The 17,864-nt window shown below is 47.5% G+C and overlaps 1 protein-coding gene across 1 annotated transcript in view; it reads right to left on the bottom strand.

Annotated features, from left to right (window-relative positions):
* The window catches only part of NCOR2 (nuclear receptor corepressor 2), a 255,367-nt gene that overhangs the window by 80,289 nt on the left and 157,214 nt on the right, over positions 1-17,864 (bottom strand). The window contains exon 19 of the mRNA XM_027853513.1: positions 15,466-15,608. Coding sequence (XP_027709314.1) covers positions 15,466-15,608 — 143 coding nt within the window. The remainder of the gene's footprint in view (positions 1-15,465; positions 15,609-17,864) is intronic.

Genomic DNA, 17,864 nt, shown 5'->3' with positions numbered 1-17,864 from the left:
ACTGAGGTAGAGGCTGGCCCGGAGTGCAGCAGGCCTTGGAGGCAGCTATCACAGCGGCGGCGGCCTCTGGGACAACTGATGAGAAAGAGGTTCCAGGGGACCCTCTGCTGGCACTGGGCACTGACTGGTAACTCTACTGCCCACAGCAGCTCTGGGTCACAGTTCCACGGCAGAGAGGAAAGCCTAGAGATTTATAAGCAAGTAGAGACCCTGCTCAAGGTTCAAGGGCTAGGGCTTGTGGCTGCAGAGGAGCGAGGGGCCTTCCTGGGCAAAGACCAGAGTACAGACTGGGAGAGCAGTGACCACATCTCTCCCAGGATCACACCACCTTGGAAACCCCCAAAATTTGCAGACCCCTAGGACTAACTCTGAAAATGGGAGCACCAAAAAAGCCTGAAACTTAGGACAGTGACTCCCAACCCCAAGGTGAGCACGGCCCAACTTTAACATAAAGTTCAAAGTCAAGAAATAGGCTGGGAAAATGAGCAAACCACAAAAAAGAATTTGACCATAAAAAGCTACTATAGTGGCAGGGAAGACCAAGACACAGACTTAGAAGAAGACAACAACATGAACACCATTACACAAAAGCCTCAAAGAAAACTGCTAATTGGACACAAACTCAACAAGAATTCCTAGAGAGTTAAAGAAAGAACTAAGAGTGGTAGAGGAAAAATTGGGAAAAGAAATGAGAACGATGCAAGGAAATTATGAAACAAGAATTCAAAGCTTGGTAAAAGAGGCTGAAAAAAGAAGAAAGTAATACCTTAAAAACTAGAACAGGTCTAATGGGAGAGACACATAAATTAACTGAAGAAAAAAACTCCTTAAAAAGCTGGATTGGCCAAATGGAAAAGGAGGTGCAAAAGCTCACTGAAGAAAATAATTCCTTAAAAATCAGAATTGAGTAAGTGGAAGCTAATGACTCCATGAAACATCAAGAAGCAATAAAACAAACTGAAAGGAATGAAAAAATTGAAGAAAATATGAAATAGCTCATTGAAAAAACAACTGACCTAGAAAACAGATCAAGGAGAGATAATTTAAGAATTATTGAACTACCTGAAAGCCTTGATGAAAAAAAAAAAACAACACCCCAAAGCCTAGACATATTTCAAGAAATTATACAGGAAAACTGCCTTAATATTTAGAACCAAAGGGTAAAATAGAAATTGAAAGAATCTACCCATTACCTCCTGAAAGAGATTCCAAGATGAAAATTCCCAGGAATATCACAGCCAAATTCCAGAGCAACACGGTCAAAGAGAAAATATTTCAAGCAGCCAGAAAGAAACAACTGAAATATTCTGGAGCCACAGTCAGAATCACACAAGATTTAGCATCTTCCACATTAAAGGAGCAGAAGGGTTGGAATATGATATTCCAGAAGGCAAAGGAGCTAGGATTAAACCAAGAATCACCTACCTAGCAAAACTAAGTATAATCTACAAGGGGGAAAAAATGGACACTTTATCAAATAGAGGACTTTCAAGCACTCTTGATGAAAGACCAGAGCTGAATAGAAAATTTGACATTCAAACATAAGACTCAAGAGAAGCATAAAAAGGTAACTATGCAAGAGTAATCACACGTGTCTCAATAAAGTTAAACTGTTACATTCCTATATGAGAAGATGTATAGAGCTTTATCCTTTTTAGGTCAGTTAGGAGGAGTCTGCATAGACAGAGGGCATGGGTGTGAGTGAGCTATGTTGGGATGACTTCCCTAAAAATGAAGAGGTGAGAAAGAGAAATGCAATGGAAGAAGTGGGGAGAGAGAGGCAGAATGGGAAAATTGTTCTCACATAAAAGAGGCTCATGAGGAAGAGTTTTTTATAGTGGAGGGGAAATGGTGCAGTGGCAGGCAATGCTTGAACCTCCCTCATCAGAATTTCTTCAAAGATGGAAAAGCGCACACACACACACACACACACACACACACAGAGTTCTACATAGAAATCTCTTACTCAATAATAATAATACGGGAATAATCTCTTACTCAATAATAATAATAATAATACAGGAAATAATACAGGAAGAGGATAAGAGAAAGGGGGTGGGGGATGATAAAAAGGAAGGCAAATTAAGGGAGGCAGGGGTTAGAATCAAAATAGACTTGTGAGGAGGGGAGAATAAAAAAGAGAGAAAGAAAGAAACAGAAGACAACGGGATGGAAGGAAACACACAGTAATCGTAACTGTGAAGGTGAACGGGATGAGGTCACCCATAAAATGGAAACAGAGAGCAGAATGTTTTAGAAACCAGAATCTGTTTACAACAGACACACCTGGAACAGAAAGACACACACAGAGTTAAAATAAAGGGCTGAGCAGAATCTATTACTTCAGCTGAAAGGTAGGGGTAGCAATCATGACCTCAGACAAAACCAAAATTAAAAGAGATGATCAGGGAAACTACATTTTGCTGAAAGGTACCACAGACAATGAAGTAATACCAAAAAATTTTAGCAAGTTTCTCTTATAAAGGCCTCATTTCTCAAACATACAGGGAATTGAATCAAATTTATAAAAACAAGAGTCATTCCCCAATTGATAAATGATAAAGGACATGAACAGGCAATTTTTGGAAGAAGAAGTCAAAGCTATCTATAGTCATGTAAAAAAAAAATGCTCTAGGAAAAGCAGTGACTGTCTGGAGCTCTCTGCAAAGCCCTCCAAATGCCTTAAAAAAAGGCTCTAAACAAATTCTAAAGCAGCAGAATCCACAAAAAGACAGAGTAAAACAAATTTCCAGCCCAAGACAGCCTGGATGGTTGACTGGAAAGGTATATCGCGCCAGGCGGAGAGGAGCACAGTTTGGTGTGGGCGTGCAGGCCCGCAGTGACCCTGGAGCAGGCCTCAGAGGACTGAATCACGGGCAGCTGTGGCAGTTTCCAGACTTCTCAACCCCTGAACACCAAAGACAACTTAGAAGGTCAGTGGGAAAAGTCTGTGAATGCGGTGACAGAAGAGCTAGGTCTCAGCTGCCAGTCTTGAGCGCGGCCCGGGGCCGCAGGTTTTTCCTGAGCTTCCTGCCCACAGACTGAGGGGGAATCAAGGGGCTGATCAGAGGAGATTGCAGGGATCTCTTTGCCAGTGCTGAGGCAGGAATCTCTTGGTTTACCGGTGCTTGGATCTGGGTCACAGTTCTGAGGGGCGGTCCTGAGGCAAGGAGGAGTGCTGGTGCAATGGAGCTTGTTGTGGTGGTGGAAAGGAAACACCTCGCCCCTTATCATAGCACCTTGGAAGAACTGAAAATTTTCAGGTCCCTAGAAGTACCTCTGAAAACAGCTGTACAAACCCCCGAAGCTTGGGACAGTACACTCTTCACATTGGAAGCAGACTTTTACCTTAACAAAGAGTTTAAAACTCAAGTAATTGGCCAGGATCATGAGTAAGCAGCGCAAAAAGAGTCAGACTATATTATCTTACTTTGGTGACAAAGAAGATCAAAACATACAACCTGAAGAAGAAAACAAAGTCAAAGCTCCTACACCCAAAGCCTCCAAGAAAAATATGAATCAGTCCCAGGCCTTGGAAGAGCTCAAAAGGGATTTTGAGAAGCAAGTAAGAGAAGTAGAGGAAAAACTGAGAGTGAGGCAAGAAAATCATGAAAAGCAAGTCAACAGCTTGCTAAAGGAGACCCAAAAAAATACTGAAGAAAATAACACCTTAAAAAATAGCCTAACCCAAATGACAAACGAGGTCCAAAAAGCCAATGAGGAGAAAAATGCCTTAAAGAGCAAAATTGGTCAAATGGAAAAGGAAGTCCAAAAGCTCACTGAAGAAAATACTTCCTTAAAAATTAGAATAGAGCAATTGGAAGCTAGCGACTTTATGAGAAATCAAGACACTGTAAAACAAATCCGAAAGAATGAAAAATTAGAAAACAATGTGAAATATCTCATTGGAAAAACAACTGACCTGGAAAATAGATCCAGGAGAGAGAATTTAAAAATTATTGGACTATCTGAAAGCCATGATCAAAAAAAGAGCCTAGACATCATCTTTTAAGAAATGATCAAGGAAAACTGTCCTGATATTTTAAAACCACAGGGCAAAATAGAAATTGAAAGAATCCACCAATCTCCTCCTGAAAGAGATCCCCAAAGGAAAACTCCTAGGAATATTGTAGCCAAATTCCAGAGTTCCCAGGTCAAGGAGAAAATATTACAAGCAGCCAGAAAGAAACAATTCAAGTATTGTGGAAACACAATCAGGATAACACAAGATTTAGCTGCTTCTACATTAAGGGACCGCAGGGCATGGAATATAATATTCTGGAGAGCAAAGGAGATAGGATTACAACCAAGAATCACCTACCCAGCAAAACTGAGTATAATCCTTCAGGGGAAAAAATGGTCATTCAGTGACATAGAGGATTTTCAAGCATTCTTGATGAAAAGACCAGAGCTGAATAGAAAATTTGATTTTCAAATATAAGACTCGAGTGGAACATGAAGAGGCAAACAGGAAAGAGAAAATCATAAGAGACTTATTAAGGTTGAACTGTCTACATTTCTGCATGGAAAGATGACATTTGTAACTCATGAGACCTTTGTCAGTATTAGGGTAGTTGGAGGGGAAAAATTGTATGTACGTATATATAGACATAGACAGACAGATAGAGGGCACAGGGTGAGTTGAAAATGAAGGGGTCATATCTGGAGAATAAAATTAAGGGATGAGAGAGGAATATACTAGGAGAAGGAAAAAGGTAGAGGTATAAAGGGGTAAATTATCCCACAAAAAAAAAACCCAAAACAGAAAGGAAAAGGCTCTTGCAGTGGAGGGGAAATGGGGAAGGTGAGAGGGAATGAGCAAATCTTATTCTAATAGGATTTGACTTAAGGAGGGAATAACATACACACTCAATTGGGTGTGGAAATCTGTCTTATCCTACAGGAAAATGGGGGGGGAAGGGGACAAGAGAGTAGGGGAATGATAGAGAGGAGGGCAGATTGGGAAAGGGAATAATCAGAAGCAAATACCTCTGAGGAGGGACAGGGTCAAAAGAAAGAACAGAATAAATGGGGGGGGTGGGATAGGATTAAGGGAAATAGAGTTAGTTTTTCATAGCATGTCTACTATGGAAGTGTTTTGCATAACTGCACATATATAACCTATATTTAGTTGCTTGCCTTATCAATGAGGGTGGGTGGGGAGGGAGAAGGGAGAAAATTTGGAACTCAAAGTTTTAAAAACACGTTTAAAAATGTTTTCACATGCAACTGGGAAATAAGAAATACAGGAAATGGGGTATAGAAATACATTGAAAGGGAAGGGGATAAGAGAAGAGGGGGAGAGATAGAAGGGAAGGCAGACTATGGGACAGGGCATTTAGAATGCATGCCATCTTGGGGTGGGGGGAGGGGCGAGATAGGGTGAAAATTTAGAACTCAAAATCTTGTGGAAGTAAATGTTGAAAACAAAAAAAAAATAAAAATTACCATAAAAAAAACAAAAAAAATGCTCTAACTTATTATTGATCAGAGAAATGCAAATGAAAATAACTCTGGGGTACCACCTCACATCTATAAGAAATGACAAATGCTAGAGGAAATGTGGAAAAGGAAGGACACTATTGCATTGTTGGCGGAGTAGTGAACTGATCCAACCGTTCTGAACTATGCCCAAAGGGCCATAAAACTGTGCACAACCTTTGACCTAGCAATACAACTACTAAGTCTGTATCCCAAAGAGATCAAAGGAAAAGGACCTACAGGTACAAGAATATTTACAGTAGCTCTATTTATAGTGGCACAGAATTGGAAATCGAGGGGATGCCCATCAATTGGGGAATGGCTGAACAAGTTGTTGCATACCTATTGTGCTGTGGGAAATGATGACGGCTGTAGTTTCAGAAAAACACGGCAAGACCTACATGAACAGATGCAAAGTGAAGTGAGAAGAACCAGGAGATCATTGTGCAAAGTAACAGCATGTTGTAATGATGAACCACTTTGAAAGACTTGGCTACTCGGATTAATACAATGATCTAAGGCAGTTCCAAAGGATTTATGAGGTCCAGAGAAAGAATTGCTGAACTCCAAGTGACAAGTGAAGTAGAATTTTCTTGCTTTTTTTTTTTTGGTGATATGGCTAATATGGAAAAGTTTTGCATGACCTCACAAGTATAATTGATGACATTTTGCTTGCCTTCTCAGTGGGTAGGGAAGGGGTGGGACAGAGAATTTGGAAGTCAATTTAAAAAGAAAAGAATGATAAAAACAAATGATTTTGTGATAATGATTGGGTGGGGGGGAGGGTAGGAATAAAAAAGATGCCATACTCCTAAACATATGGGGGAGCAAGCATATCCCCCAAGCACCAGCAGGAAGAGGCACCATTTATTTCCAGTCAGTAACAGTACAGGCCCCAGGGCAGCCATCATCACCGTCCCTACTCTGGCCCTAAACCCGGAGGGTTCCCAGCAGAGTTCTGTCCTGATGGAGGAATTGTGAGCAGAGTGTCCAGTGGGGGATTTTACTTCTCCTCCAATTTATTTTTATCTGATAAGGATTGTTAGCATTTGGGACCAGATAAAAGCCACTTAAAGACACTGCCTTTGGGGAGCTGAAAATAAAATCAAGACAACTGGGTGGGTTGGGGGTGTTCCTAAGCTCCAAAATGACCCAGCACTTGGGGTAGTTGGGGGTACACCAGAGGCTTGACAACTCCCCTCTACCCCATCCCCACAACTGCAGGGGACAAAGTGTCAGGTACTGGGGGTGGGGGAAGATCTAAAAGTCTCTGCCACAAGGGCCTAGGGCTCTTCCATGGCAGGGCTGCTTTGTTGCCTTTTTTTCGGGGTGGGGCGGGGAGAAAATCTGCCAACACCAAGCAGGGTATCTTTGCCATTACCTATTTCTCAACAACTTTGAATGGGAGCAAACTAAGGGCCAGAGAAGGGAACACGTGGTATAAAGCAAGGTTCTTAACCCAAGGTCCAACAAACTAACAAACACTTTCTCTCTCTCTCTCTCTTTATACACACACACATGCACACACACACACAGTATTTATTTTATATATATTTACATATTTTAAATTTATTTATGTATATGTAAGTAACTGTATATCAATAGAGTGGGATTATTTTTGTAATCCTGGGCACTTTATTTCATGCATTTAAAAAATAATTCTGAAAAGGGGTCCCTAGGCTTCCCCAGCCTGCCCTCAAAAAGGGGTCCAGGCCACCAAAAGATTCAAGAGTGCTAGGTCTGGAGATCCGCCATGTACTCCAGACCTGGCCGTCTTGGGTCATCAGGTACAGGCCTCTGTGTGCCTGCAGAAGGGGGGGGCCCCCGGCTCTAGATGTAAGAGCTGGGAGCCTAGAACAGGCGCCGGGGGCACACACAGCAACTGAAGCCGTGGCGGAGAAGGCTGCCTTGGGGTTATGAGATACTGAGACACCCACAGGTAAGAACAGCAAAAGAAATGGGGAGGACAGGCATGAGGACAGAATCTCCCGCCTCCCAAACCTGCCTTTCGCCCCCACCTCCCTCTTCTCCATTAGATCGCGAGTTCCTCAAAAGCAGGGGCTGTTTTCTCCGTCTTTGTATTCCCAGCATTTGATACAGCGCCTGGCACACAGCCGGTGCTTAATCAGTGCTTCCTGCCTGCCTCCTGACTCTTCCAGGTTTGGCTCTACTCGAGGGCCCTTCTTGACCGTTCCTGCCTTTAGTGTCATTCCCCGGCACTGTGCCTCAAATTACGCTGTGTAGGTTTTGTATTTATCGATCAGAACACATTTTTCCACTAGGAGAACGTAAGCCCCCTGAAGGCTGCCTCATTTGTGGATTTCAAGTCAGAGGACCTGGGTTCAAATTCAGCCTCCCGTCATTTATTACTCGCCCTCCCTGGGCTCTAAATCTGTGGCCCCCCCAAGACTGGGGTATGACCCCCAGCTTTGAGGCTTGCTGCCCTGTGTGACCTCCGGTTCGTGGCTTCCCTCCTCTGGGCCTCAGCGGGTTCTGAGGTCCCTCCAGCTCTGACTGCCAGGGCCCAGCACAGGGGTCCTCGCGTGCAGTTGGCACACAATCACTGCTTGTTGACTGGAGCTGATCTGAATGAAGAGAGAGCCGGGAGGGCTCCCAGAGGCAGCGCAGCCTGCATGCGTGGGTTTCTACTGGAGCTCCAGGACCCGGGAGGGAGGAGCTAAGCCTCGCCAACATAAATAAATAAATAAATAACTAAATAAAGGGAAACAGGCGTGGATGCCAGCGATTATATAACCCTCACTAAGGCAAACAAGCACCGCCCCAGAGCGGCTTCCTGCTGACTTCCCCCGTAACAAGGCTTTGGCTGGATGCTGTGAGAATCGGGCTGGAATATTACTTTAAAGGCCCTGACCCACCGTTTCTTCCCTTCTTCCCTGGGCCGGCCAAATGCCTGCCAGGAGCCCCCCCTCCAGACGCAGCCGACGAGGGGCAGGGGGCCGCCTTCTGTCCTGGGTGCCCCGGAGCCCAAGACTAGGGGGAGCCGACGGAGTCTGTTTCTCTAAAATGAAGAGCGAGAGCCGGGTGACGGGATGGACAGAGGAGACTCGGGCCGTCTGGCCTCACAGAGCTGAGCCCGTCTGGGCCTCTAGAACAAAGGAGATTTGGCCGGACGGCCTGCGGAGGGGTCTCCCGGCGCTCTGATGACCATGAACCAGGAGGGATGAAGAGGCACGCTCAGGCCTCATCTCCTGAGAATCAGAGCAGGTGTTCTAGAACCCCTCTGCGTAGTCTCCTACGCACGCCAGTCAGAATGCTTTAAGACGCACCATTACTGTTACTGATGCTCGATTACGGATTTTAGATACGTAATATTTAAATGAATACAATGCAGACCACACAGCAACATTCTATAGATGATATTAATACCATTTATGTCATTAACGATAATGATGACCATAGCGACCACTTATATTGCGCTCTACAGTTTAGAAAGGCCTGCTCTGCTGATCTTTACAGAGCTGCGTGTTTCTGAGCACTTCCTATGACCAGAGTACTGGGTTGGCTGAAGGGAGGAGCAAACGTGATATAACATAGAATAACAGGATTTAGGGACTCAGAAGGTCCCTCCCAAATATACTCTTCCTCATTTTACAGACGAGGAAACTGAGGCCCACAGAGGTCAAAGCAGTTCACCCAAGGTCACATAGGCAGTCAACATAACGAGCTGGGTTTTGAACCCAGGGTCCTGACTCTAAACTCACTGCTCTTCATGCTACACTATGGTCCCTCTAAGGGATGTGACCGTTCCTTTTAAGGCCATGACGGGCGATGTCACTTTCAGGGCCTGCCCCTCGATTGCCAGCCCCTCAGGCAATAAGGTGAACGCAGAAACTAAAAGGCGGCACTGAGAACATCCAGCCTCTTATGGTAGCTGTGGCAGGAATGGGATACCCATTTTACAGACAGGAAACCGGAGGCATGGGCAGCTCTAGGAGGAAATGTCCAGAGGTCACTGGAGTTTATTTACAAAAAAAAAAAAAAAAAAAAGAAAGGAAGAAAGAAAGAAAAGAAAGAAAGAAAGAGGGAATCAAAAGCCTATGTGTGGGCCTCTCAGACACCAAGGACTGGTAACAGTAGGGGTGTGGTGAGATATGCCTGACTCACTGGGCAACCTCCAGAGTCAAAGGATCTGAGTTCAAATCCTACCTCTGACACTACTTGGGTGACTCTGGGTACCTCAGTTTCCCCCTCTGTAAAAGGAGGAGGTTGGCTTAAACGGCCTCAAAGGTCCCTTTCAGCTCTCCATCTATGATTCTGTGAGTGACCGCCAATCACTGCCCATGTGACCATGGGCAAGTTCCTCCCCACCTCTGGGTTCCATTTTCCTGATATGGAGGAGGAGGGGGCTGGCAAGATGGCCTCCGTGCGGGACATGGGCTCTGAACGGCAGCGTCCAGGAGGAAAACTGGAAAGCCCCATGCCAGGGCCCGGGGGACAGATGACGGGAAGACAGGAGCAGTCTTAGCCAGCAGCCACAAAGGTCTGGGCTATTCTGGGTGACTTCTGCCCGGGGACGAGGTCACAAGTGCCAGGGGGAGAGGAAGACGTGGGGCCGGAGGAGCTCCCTGGGACAGTGACGGGGTCAGGACGGAAAGGTGAGCAGAGGGCAGGGCTCTAGAGTGGATGCCCCAGAAGCAGGCTGGGATTCAAAGATTCGACAAGGCCTCCTGCCCCCTCCCACCCAGGGGCATGGCCTCCTCTCTATTTAGAACTGAGAAGGCAGCAGCAAAAAACAACCCCAGAAACCTGTTTAAAAAGGGGCGGAGGGAGGAACCGTGCCTCTGAAGTCGGAGGACCTTGGTTCCAAGTCTACGTTGGACCCTCTCAATTTGTGTGTGAGCTTCAGCCAAGCAGTTCAATTTCCCAGAGCCACAGTTTCCTCATCTGTAAAATATGTATGTGTGTGTATGTGTGTTCTGAGGTCACTCGAAACTCTACTGCTATGAGCTCTCCGGGCCTCGGTGTCCTTATCTGTAAAACGAGAAGATTGGACCAGATGACCCTGAGGTCCCTTCTGGCTCTTTCACTTGGGCAAATTGTGGTAGATGAAACAGTGACTTAGGAAGAAAGTGGAGAAGTCAAGGAAGACTTATATGAACTGATGCAGGGGGACATGAGCAGAACCAGGAAAACATCATCAAGAATGACATTCCCCACACAAGCAACAGGAGCAGCATGAACCAAACGACTGAATCTAAATGCCACGAAACTACAAAGCTGAACTCGGCCCCAGAGAAGAGCACCGAGAAGGTGGCTGTCCCCCTCCCTCCCTGTTCTTTTGCAGAAGTGGGGGGACTCTGGGTGCAGAACACACTATACGGAGAGGCGTCTTCAATGTGCTGCTTAATTTTGCTATCCCCCTCCTTTGTTCTCCGTTATAAAGGAGGGTTTTCTAGGACTTGGAGGGAAACGTTTAGAAAGGTAGATGACATAAAAACAGGAGAGATCTATTTAAAGATACACCCACACACACATACACATTTAAGTCAAACAGACTAGCATGCTGAAGACCAAAGGCACTTAACTGAGGCCTTCTCACAGGCCTTTCTAACGAGAGGGCACTGAGAAAGGGAGCCGACGGGGGCAGGGCACAGACTGAGGGATCTGCCTATCCATGGAACTCTCTGCTACCTATTTCTGATTCTCTAAGAGGCTGAAGCAAAAAGGCAGCCAAGGCAGCCCAGCATTACTGATGGGGAGGAATAGGGGTTATAAAAGATTCAGGAGACACGGCTTCAAATCACGACCCAGCTCTTATTAGCCATGGAGGAGAAAGGTACTGATCTACTTTCTTCTCCAACCAAAGATGTCAGAGTCTGAAACAAAAATTACTAGTCATAATAGTCACGGTAATCCCTCACATTTACATAGCTCTTCAAGTTTTTTCCAAGTACAGTATACACATCATCTGCCTGCTGTTGTAGAAGGTGCTGGACTCAGAGGCAGGGATCCTGGGTTCCAATCCTGTCTCTCCATTGCATCAGGCACTGTTTGTGTGATATTGGGCCGATCTTTTCACCTCTTTTTTTAACAAGGATCCTATCCATCTACAATGCTCCCATCTCATCTGAGCTTGGAAGCAAGCAGGTCAATACTAATAATCTCCCATTAATCAAGCTCTCAAAAGATATTATCTCATCAGATCCTCCACACAATGCTATGAGAGTGAGGCTATGATTGCTCACATTTTACAGATGAGGAAACTGAGGCTTAATGGTAGTTAACAGGCCCCCTATCCTTACTTCTTCACTGGGTTATAGAGAGGGTAAGATGAGATCACACATGGAAGACGCTCTGTAAATGGCAAACTAACCCTCAAATGGTGAGGACATTTAGTCCAGTCCTGTGATTTCGCTGGGAACTCCCTGAAAAGGAGGCTCCATCCACCAGTGCAGGTTGGCACACTCTCTGTGGCCTACTGTCTTAGAGCGCAGCCTTGGGCACACAGATTCAGTGACTTGCCTAGGGTCACACAACCAGGTGGTGTCAGATGCGGGCCTTGAACTCTGGTCTTCTTGGCTCAGAAGAGGCCTCTCAACTGTTACAATTTTGATAGGATTCTTCTCATCTTAGAGCTGATGGGATTCAGAGAGAAACGATCCTGAGACAAGTCACCATCCGGTGATTTTTTTTTTTAATTTTCTATGCACAGAGAAGCTAGGTGGCACAGTGGATGGAGCACCAGCTCTGGCCTCAGACACTTACTAGCTGTGTGACCCTGGGCAAGTCACTTAACCCTGATTGCCTCCCTCCGGGCCCCCCAAAATTTCTCTGGACTAGTGTCTGGGTGAATAAAATAGCTGCTTTTCTACAGCTGAGGTAAATTCATCTTCTGTACATTGACTGACAACATCTTCGGGATCCCTCTGGCAGCAGATCATTATGACCAGTATCTCGGTGGATGAAGTGCTGGACTAGCAGGCAGAAAGACCTGGGTTCCAATACTGCTTTTGATACTGACTAGCTGTATGACCCTGGGCAAATCACTCAGGCTCCCTCAGTTTCCTCACCTGTACAATGGGGGTCAATGGTAACATCTGTCTTTCCAGAGCTGCTCTGAGGACCAAGTGAAATACGAGATGCAAAGTGCTTCAGGAACCTTAAAATCTGCCACACTTCATCGATGCATTGTCCTGGGCTCTCCTGGAGGTGGGCAGGTTTCTGCCTCCTAATACCCACAACCTCCTCCCCCACCCATCCCCACCACACGGATTTAGAGCTGGAAAGAGACCTTAGTCCCTTCTATACACACACACACACACACACACACACACACACACACCCCCTCCATTTCACAGATGAGGAAACTGAGCCCAAGCTGGTCAGCATCACATCTAAAACCTGTCAACATGAGCTGTTATTAGTGGGTTACAAATAAGATAGAACAGTCTCCTTGGGATGCCTCACTGCAGCACAGAGATAGCCCCGGGCCATCTGAGGCTTTGCCAAGAGCCTGAGCCCTGGCGGGTTCTAGCAGAGCAAGTGTGAGCCTGGCAATGGGACTGTGTGTTCAAAGGGCAACCCAGCCAAACTGAGACAGGCCGATCACCAGAAAGCTAGGCCGCGGGGCGGTGACATCCGATGGCCCCACCAACTGTTTTCAAAGTCTGCTAAGCAGGAGGTGGCATGCCCTGGAGAGAGGGAGAGGGGGAGGGAGACACAGAGATGGAAAGGGAGAGGAGGCTGGGGGAGGGGAGGGAGAGAGAGGAGGGGGCCAAGGGGGAGGGAGAAAGAGAGGGAGAGGGAGAGGGACAGAGAGAGAGAGGAGAGAGACAGGAGGGAAGGAGTGGGGAAAAAAGAGAGCTCTGACAGATGAAATCATTGACCTTTTGAATATGTAATTAGAAGAGAAGATGGAAAAAGGATTGTAGTGTAGCTAAAGAACTGGCCTCTGGAGTCAGGAGGACCTGAGTTCAAGTCCTGCCTGTGACACAGACCAGCAGATTGACCCTGGTCAAGTCACTTAGCCTTTTGGTACTCTTGAGGAGGAGGGGCCACTGAATTCTTAAGTCTGGACCAAATGGAGAAATTCAGAGGGATGGTAAGAAGGTGGCCCCTGATTCATTCCAAGGACATGGTAAGGGGTGGGGATGGGGTTCTACAGTTAGAGGACCTCTGGTGCAGACCACCTATGTGAACCTGTGTACTTCTTTACCTCAGTTTCCTCATCTGTGAAATGGGGGCTGAGGTGCACAGAAGGAACTGAATTAGCAGATGACTGCAGTCCCTTTCTAATGCCAACCTATCCCATAAAAGCGTGGTGGGAGGGAGAAATCTGTCTGCGTCTCATGTCCACAACAATCAGAGAACTACAAGTCTGGGATAATCAAGCAATCCACATTTATAAATCACCTACTGTATGCCAAGCACTGGGCTAAGCGCTGGATACCATTCTGGAAGCCCCATCAGTATTTCAGTACAAAACCAGCCCTGGATTTGCATAGCCAGAAGGATGGGCTGGGCCGAAAAGGTTCAACTGATGATGGCTGCCCCCCTCCACTGTGCTTGGCTACCCAGGGGCTGCAAGCCCTGGCTTTCTGGAGCACAGCAGTGCAGGGGCCAAGGGGGAGAGAGACAGTTCAGCCTGGCCAGGAGGGAAAGAGCAGCTCCAAATTCTCATTCCTTCAGGCTGACAAGATGAAATTCCTGTGTGACGAGTCAGTGGCTCTTTCTTCACCTCCTCCTCCTCTTTCCCCCAAACACCTGACGGCCTGAGGGGGATGAGGTTGGCAAGCCTGGAGGCTGGATGGAATTTGAGCTGCCTCACCCTCCAACCAGCCCCTGCCCATTGCTGTGTGTCACCAGGCACGCCGACTGCCCTCTCTGGGCCTTACACAGAAAGTGTGAGCCTTAACAGGACAGGGAGCCAAGAGTCAAAATCAAGTATCCCAACCTGGCAAGCTCCCTGGCTAGTAGAACCAAGCTCTCTCCCAAGCCCCACTTTCGTGAGGGCACAGACTGTTTTTTGCCTTGTATTTTTTTGTATCCTCAGCGCTCAGCACAGTGTCTGGTACTTAACAGAAGGCACTCAGCAAATGTTGATTGATTGACTGAAAGTCACCTTCAAGATCATCTAGGCTTGGGGTTCTTAACCTGGATTCTGCAAATTTAAGAAAAACATCAAGGCACCTTCGTTTCAATATAACTGGCCTCCTTTGCACTCCTATGTATCTGCTGACTGCCAGAAGGGTCCAAGACACAACAAAGGTTCATGACCCCTTTGACCAATGCCAATGCCGGCCACGTTGTTCAGGTGAGTAAACTGAGGAATGAAGGCGAGGTGACTTAGACAAGGTCCCAAAGGTAATGGCATAGCCAGGAGTTAAACCCATGCCCATCACTCTTTCCATGACAGAGGGAAAGCCATTCAGCCTCTCTTATTTTTATAGGGGGAAGGAAACAAGCATTTATTAAGCACCTACTACATGCCAGGCACTGTGCCATGCACTTTACACATATTATTTCTTTGGATCCTCACAGTATCCCTGCGAGGCTTGTGCTGCTATTATCTCCATTTTACAGTTGAGGAAACTGAGGCAGATGGCGTGAAGCGACTTGCCCAGGGCCATAAAATTAGTGGATTTAAACTCAGGTCTTCTTGATTCCAGGCCCACTGCTCTATCTGTTTCACTCCTCTTATCTCTAGTATCTCATTAAAATATAAGCTTCTTCAGGGTCGGAGCTGCTCTGGCCTTTCTTTTTTTTCCCTGACACATAGCACGCTGCCTGGAACACAGTAAGATCTTAGTAAATGCTTTCTGACTGACTGACTGACTAGCTGACCCAGGAGTGACTGGTCAGTAGGAAGTTCATTTTGATGGACTGGATCAGATGGGGAGAACCCAGAATCCCTAAGATTCTACACACAGTAAGTCTTTCCATCCAAGACTCTGGCGCCCTGCCCGGGACCCTTCTGTGGTGGCGGGGAAGCTGGGGGGAGGAGGGCAGGGGTCAAGGACTCACCATCTTTAGCTTGTGCTGCTGAAGGATTTCATCCAAATTCTGTCTCTTCTTGTAGTTGAAGTAGAAGTTTTTACACTGGGACACTGTCTTGGACCCCACCATCCTGGCGATGGCTGACCAGTTCCGCCCGTGTTCCAGGAGACCTGAGGCGGGGAGAAAAGGCAGAAGGTGAAGTTTTGTCCATGAGATAGATGTGCCTGGCCCAAATGAGAGGCCCAGAAGCTTCCTTCCACCATTAGAGGATTCTGTCCTCAGCAGGATCTCTGAGGTCACCTAAGCCAGATCCGTTATTTATTTTACAGAGTAGGAAACTGGACAGGAAAGGGACCTGATCTTTGTCACAGAGATGCTAAGAAGGGACCCCAGAGGTCCATTAGTCCAACTCCCTTACTGAACAGGTATAGAAACTGAGGCCAGAGGCCATGTGACTTAGGATCACAGACTTGGAAGAGCTGAGAGAAAGCTCAGAGGTTCCCCTTAGTTTGAGTCCCTATTGTACAGATGTGGAAACTGAGGCCCAGGAAGGTGAAGTCATTCGGCATCACAGACTCGGAAGGTCACCTCATTAAGCTCCCTCACTGCACAGAGGAGGAGACGGAGGCCTGGAGAGTTGGAGGGATGCCCAAATACCAGAGTTACTGAGTCTCATGATTAAGGATTGCAGACTCTGAGCTGGAAAGCACCTGGGAGTCCACCCCCCCCCCCCCCCGTATAGGGAGATAAGGGAACTGAGGCTCAGAGATGGAGGGACTCGCGCCTGGCCGGAGAGGAGTTAGCAGCCGAGCCCAGGCTGAGGCCGGTCTTCTGACCGAGCGGAGGAGAAAGGGGCAGCTCTCTCTGGCTGAGGCCCTGAGCCTCTCTCCAGAGCCCGCCTTCTCCTCATTCTCCCTCAGCACCAACGCATCTTCTGTCCAGCACCCTGCAGAAGCTTCAGATACTGACCCCTCGGTCCTCCGGGGCCCCTCCCAATTCCTGGCTGTCCTGGCTAGCCTCACACAGGCCCTGGGGCAGCGGGAAGCCAGCTGCCCTGACCTGGACACAACATTCCCAGCTGCAGAAAGGGGCCATGTGACATGGCCTTGTTTTCAGTTCCCCACCAGGCCTGGGAAGGGGGTGAGAGGAACAGGGTTGGGCTGGACTGGGACCTCCCTCACAAACAGCTTGCACACACCTACCCACACAGCCCACATGACCAGCAGCCTCCCTACTAGCCAAAAGAACCTCAGATTTTTTAAGGGCTGGGGCTGGGACCCCCTGAAAAGGGGGTCTGACAAGCTCCAGGACTCAAAAGGCAGACTGCCTTCCCCTCCCCACTCCTCCCACCCTGTGTATCCCCTTGACTCCAGGGCTCTCTCTGGGGACATCCAAAGTCACTTGGCCCACAACAGTCCACAACAGCCCCAAGCATTTGGACTGGAGGGAGAGGAGACACATAATCCCAAGAGAAGCCCCCTAGGATCAAAACTCTAGAGATGGAAGGGATTGTAGAGGTCATTATGTACAATCTCTTTTTACAGATAAGGAAACCGAGGCCCAAAGGGGAGAAGGGGCTGAAGGTCACCCAGTCAGGGGCAGGATCTGAACCCAAGGTGTCTGATGCCAGGGCCAGGGCTATTTCCACAGTGCCAAATCAGCAAAGGTTTCTCATAGGAAGCCTCGAAGCAGGTGAAAAGTGAGGGCTTTCCAGGCAAGCAGGAGTGCCCACATGTCAGGCTCTGGGGGTGGGGGGAGGGGTTGTTATCTTGAGGGTTGTTGATAGAACGTAAGTTCCTGGAGGATAGGAAGTACTCTTGCTTTTCGTCTTTCCATCTTCAGCACCTAGAACAACTCCTGGCACACAGGCACTTCAAATGCCAGAGGGCTTGGTTGGGTGAGTTCCAGTGTGGACGCTCCTGCCATCCACAAAGACCAGCATCCTTTCTCACTTACAGTTTCTGAGAGTTGCCCAGCTCTTCCCCAACCCCACGCCGCCTCTCTGCAGGAGTGGGATCCTGCAGTCAAGTCTTCATAAAGGGGAGAGGACGCCCAGGGGTCACAGGAGGAGCCCGCCCACTCAGCAGGTGTGCCCTCAAAACCTTCAATGCAGCATCCACACTGCAGGGAAGAAAGGCGGCCCTCCCAGCATCCTAGGCCACACTGGCCACACACGCTGGCTCTCCAGTCGAACCCACATCCCTTTCAGCAGCAATGTCAACAACTCGTCCTCTACTCACCCGGCCTGGAGGGTCCCCCAAGGGCCTATTTTTTGGGTCTGGATCAAAACCCTGGGTTCAAGCCTCTCCCCTCTCTTCTCGAGGACAGAGCCTGGGCTAACCGGGAAGGCTTTTTTCCAGACCTCAGCCCATCTGCCCAACACACACACACACACACACACACACACACACACACACACACACACA

The sequence above is a fragment of the Vombatus ursinus genome, unplaced genomic scaffold, assembly GCF_900497805.2.
Source record: "Vombatus ursinus unplaced genomic scaffold, bare-nosed wombat genome assembly UNPS02009994.1, whole genome shotgun sequence".
Classification (NCBI taxonomy): domain Eukaryota; kingdom Metazoa; phylum Chordata; class Mammalia; order Diprotodontia; family Vombatidae; genus Vombatus; species Vombatus ursinus.
Note: the sequence above shows the minus strand (reverse complement) of the source record. Positions and strands in the feature narration are given on the sequence as shown.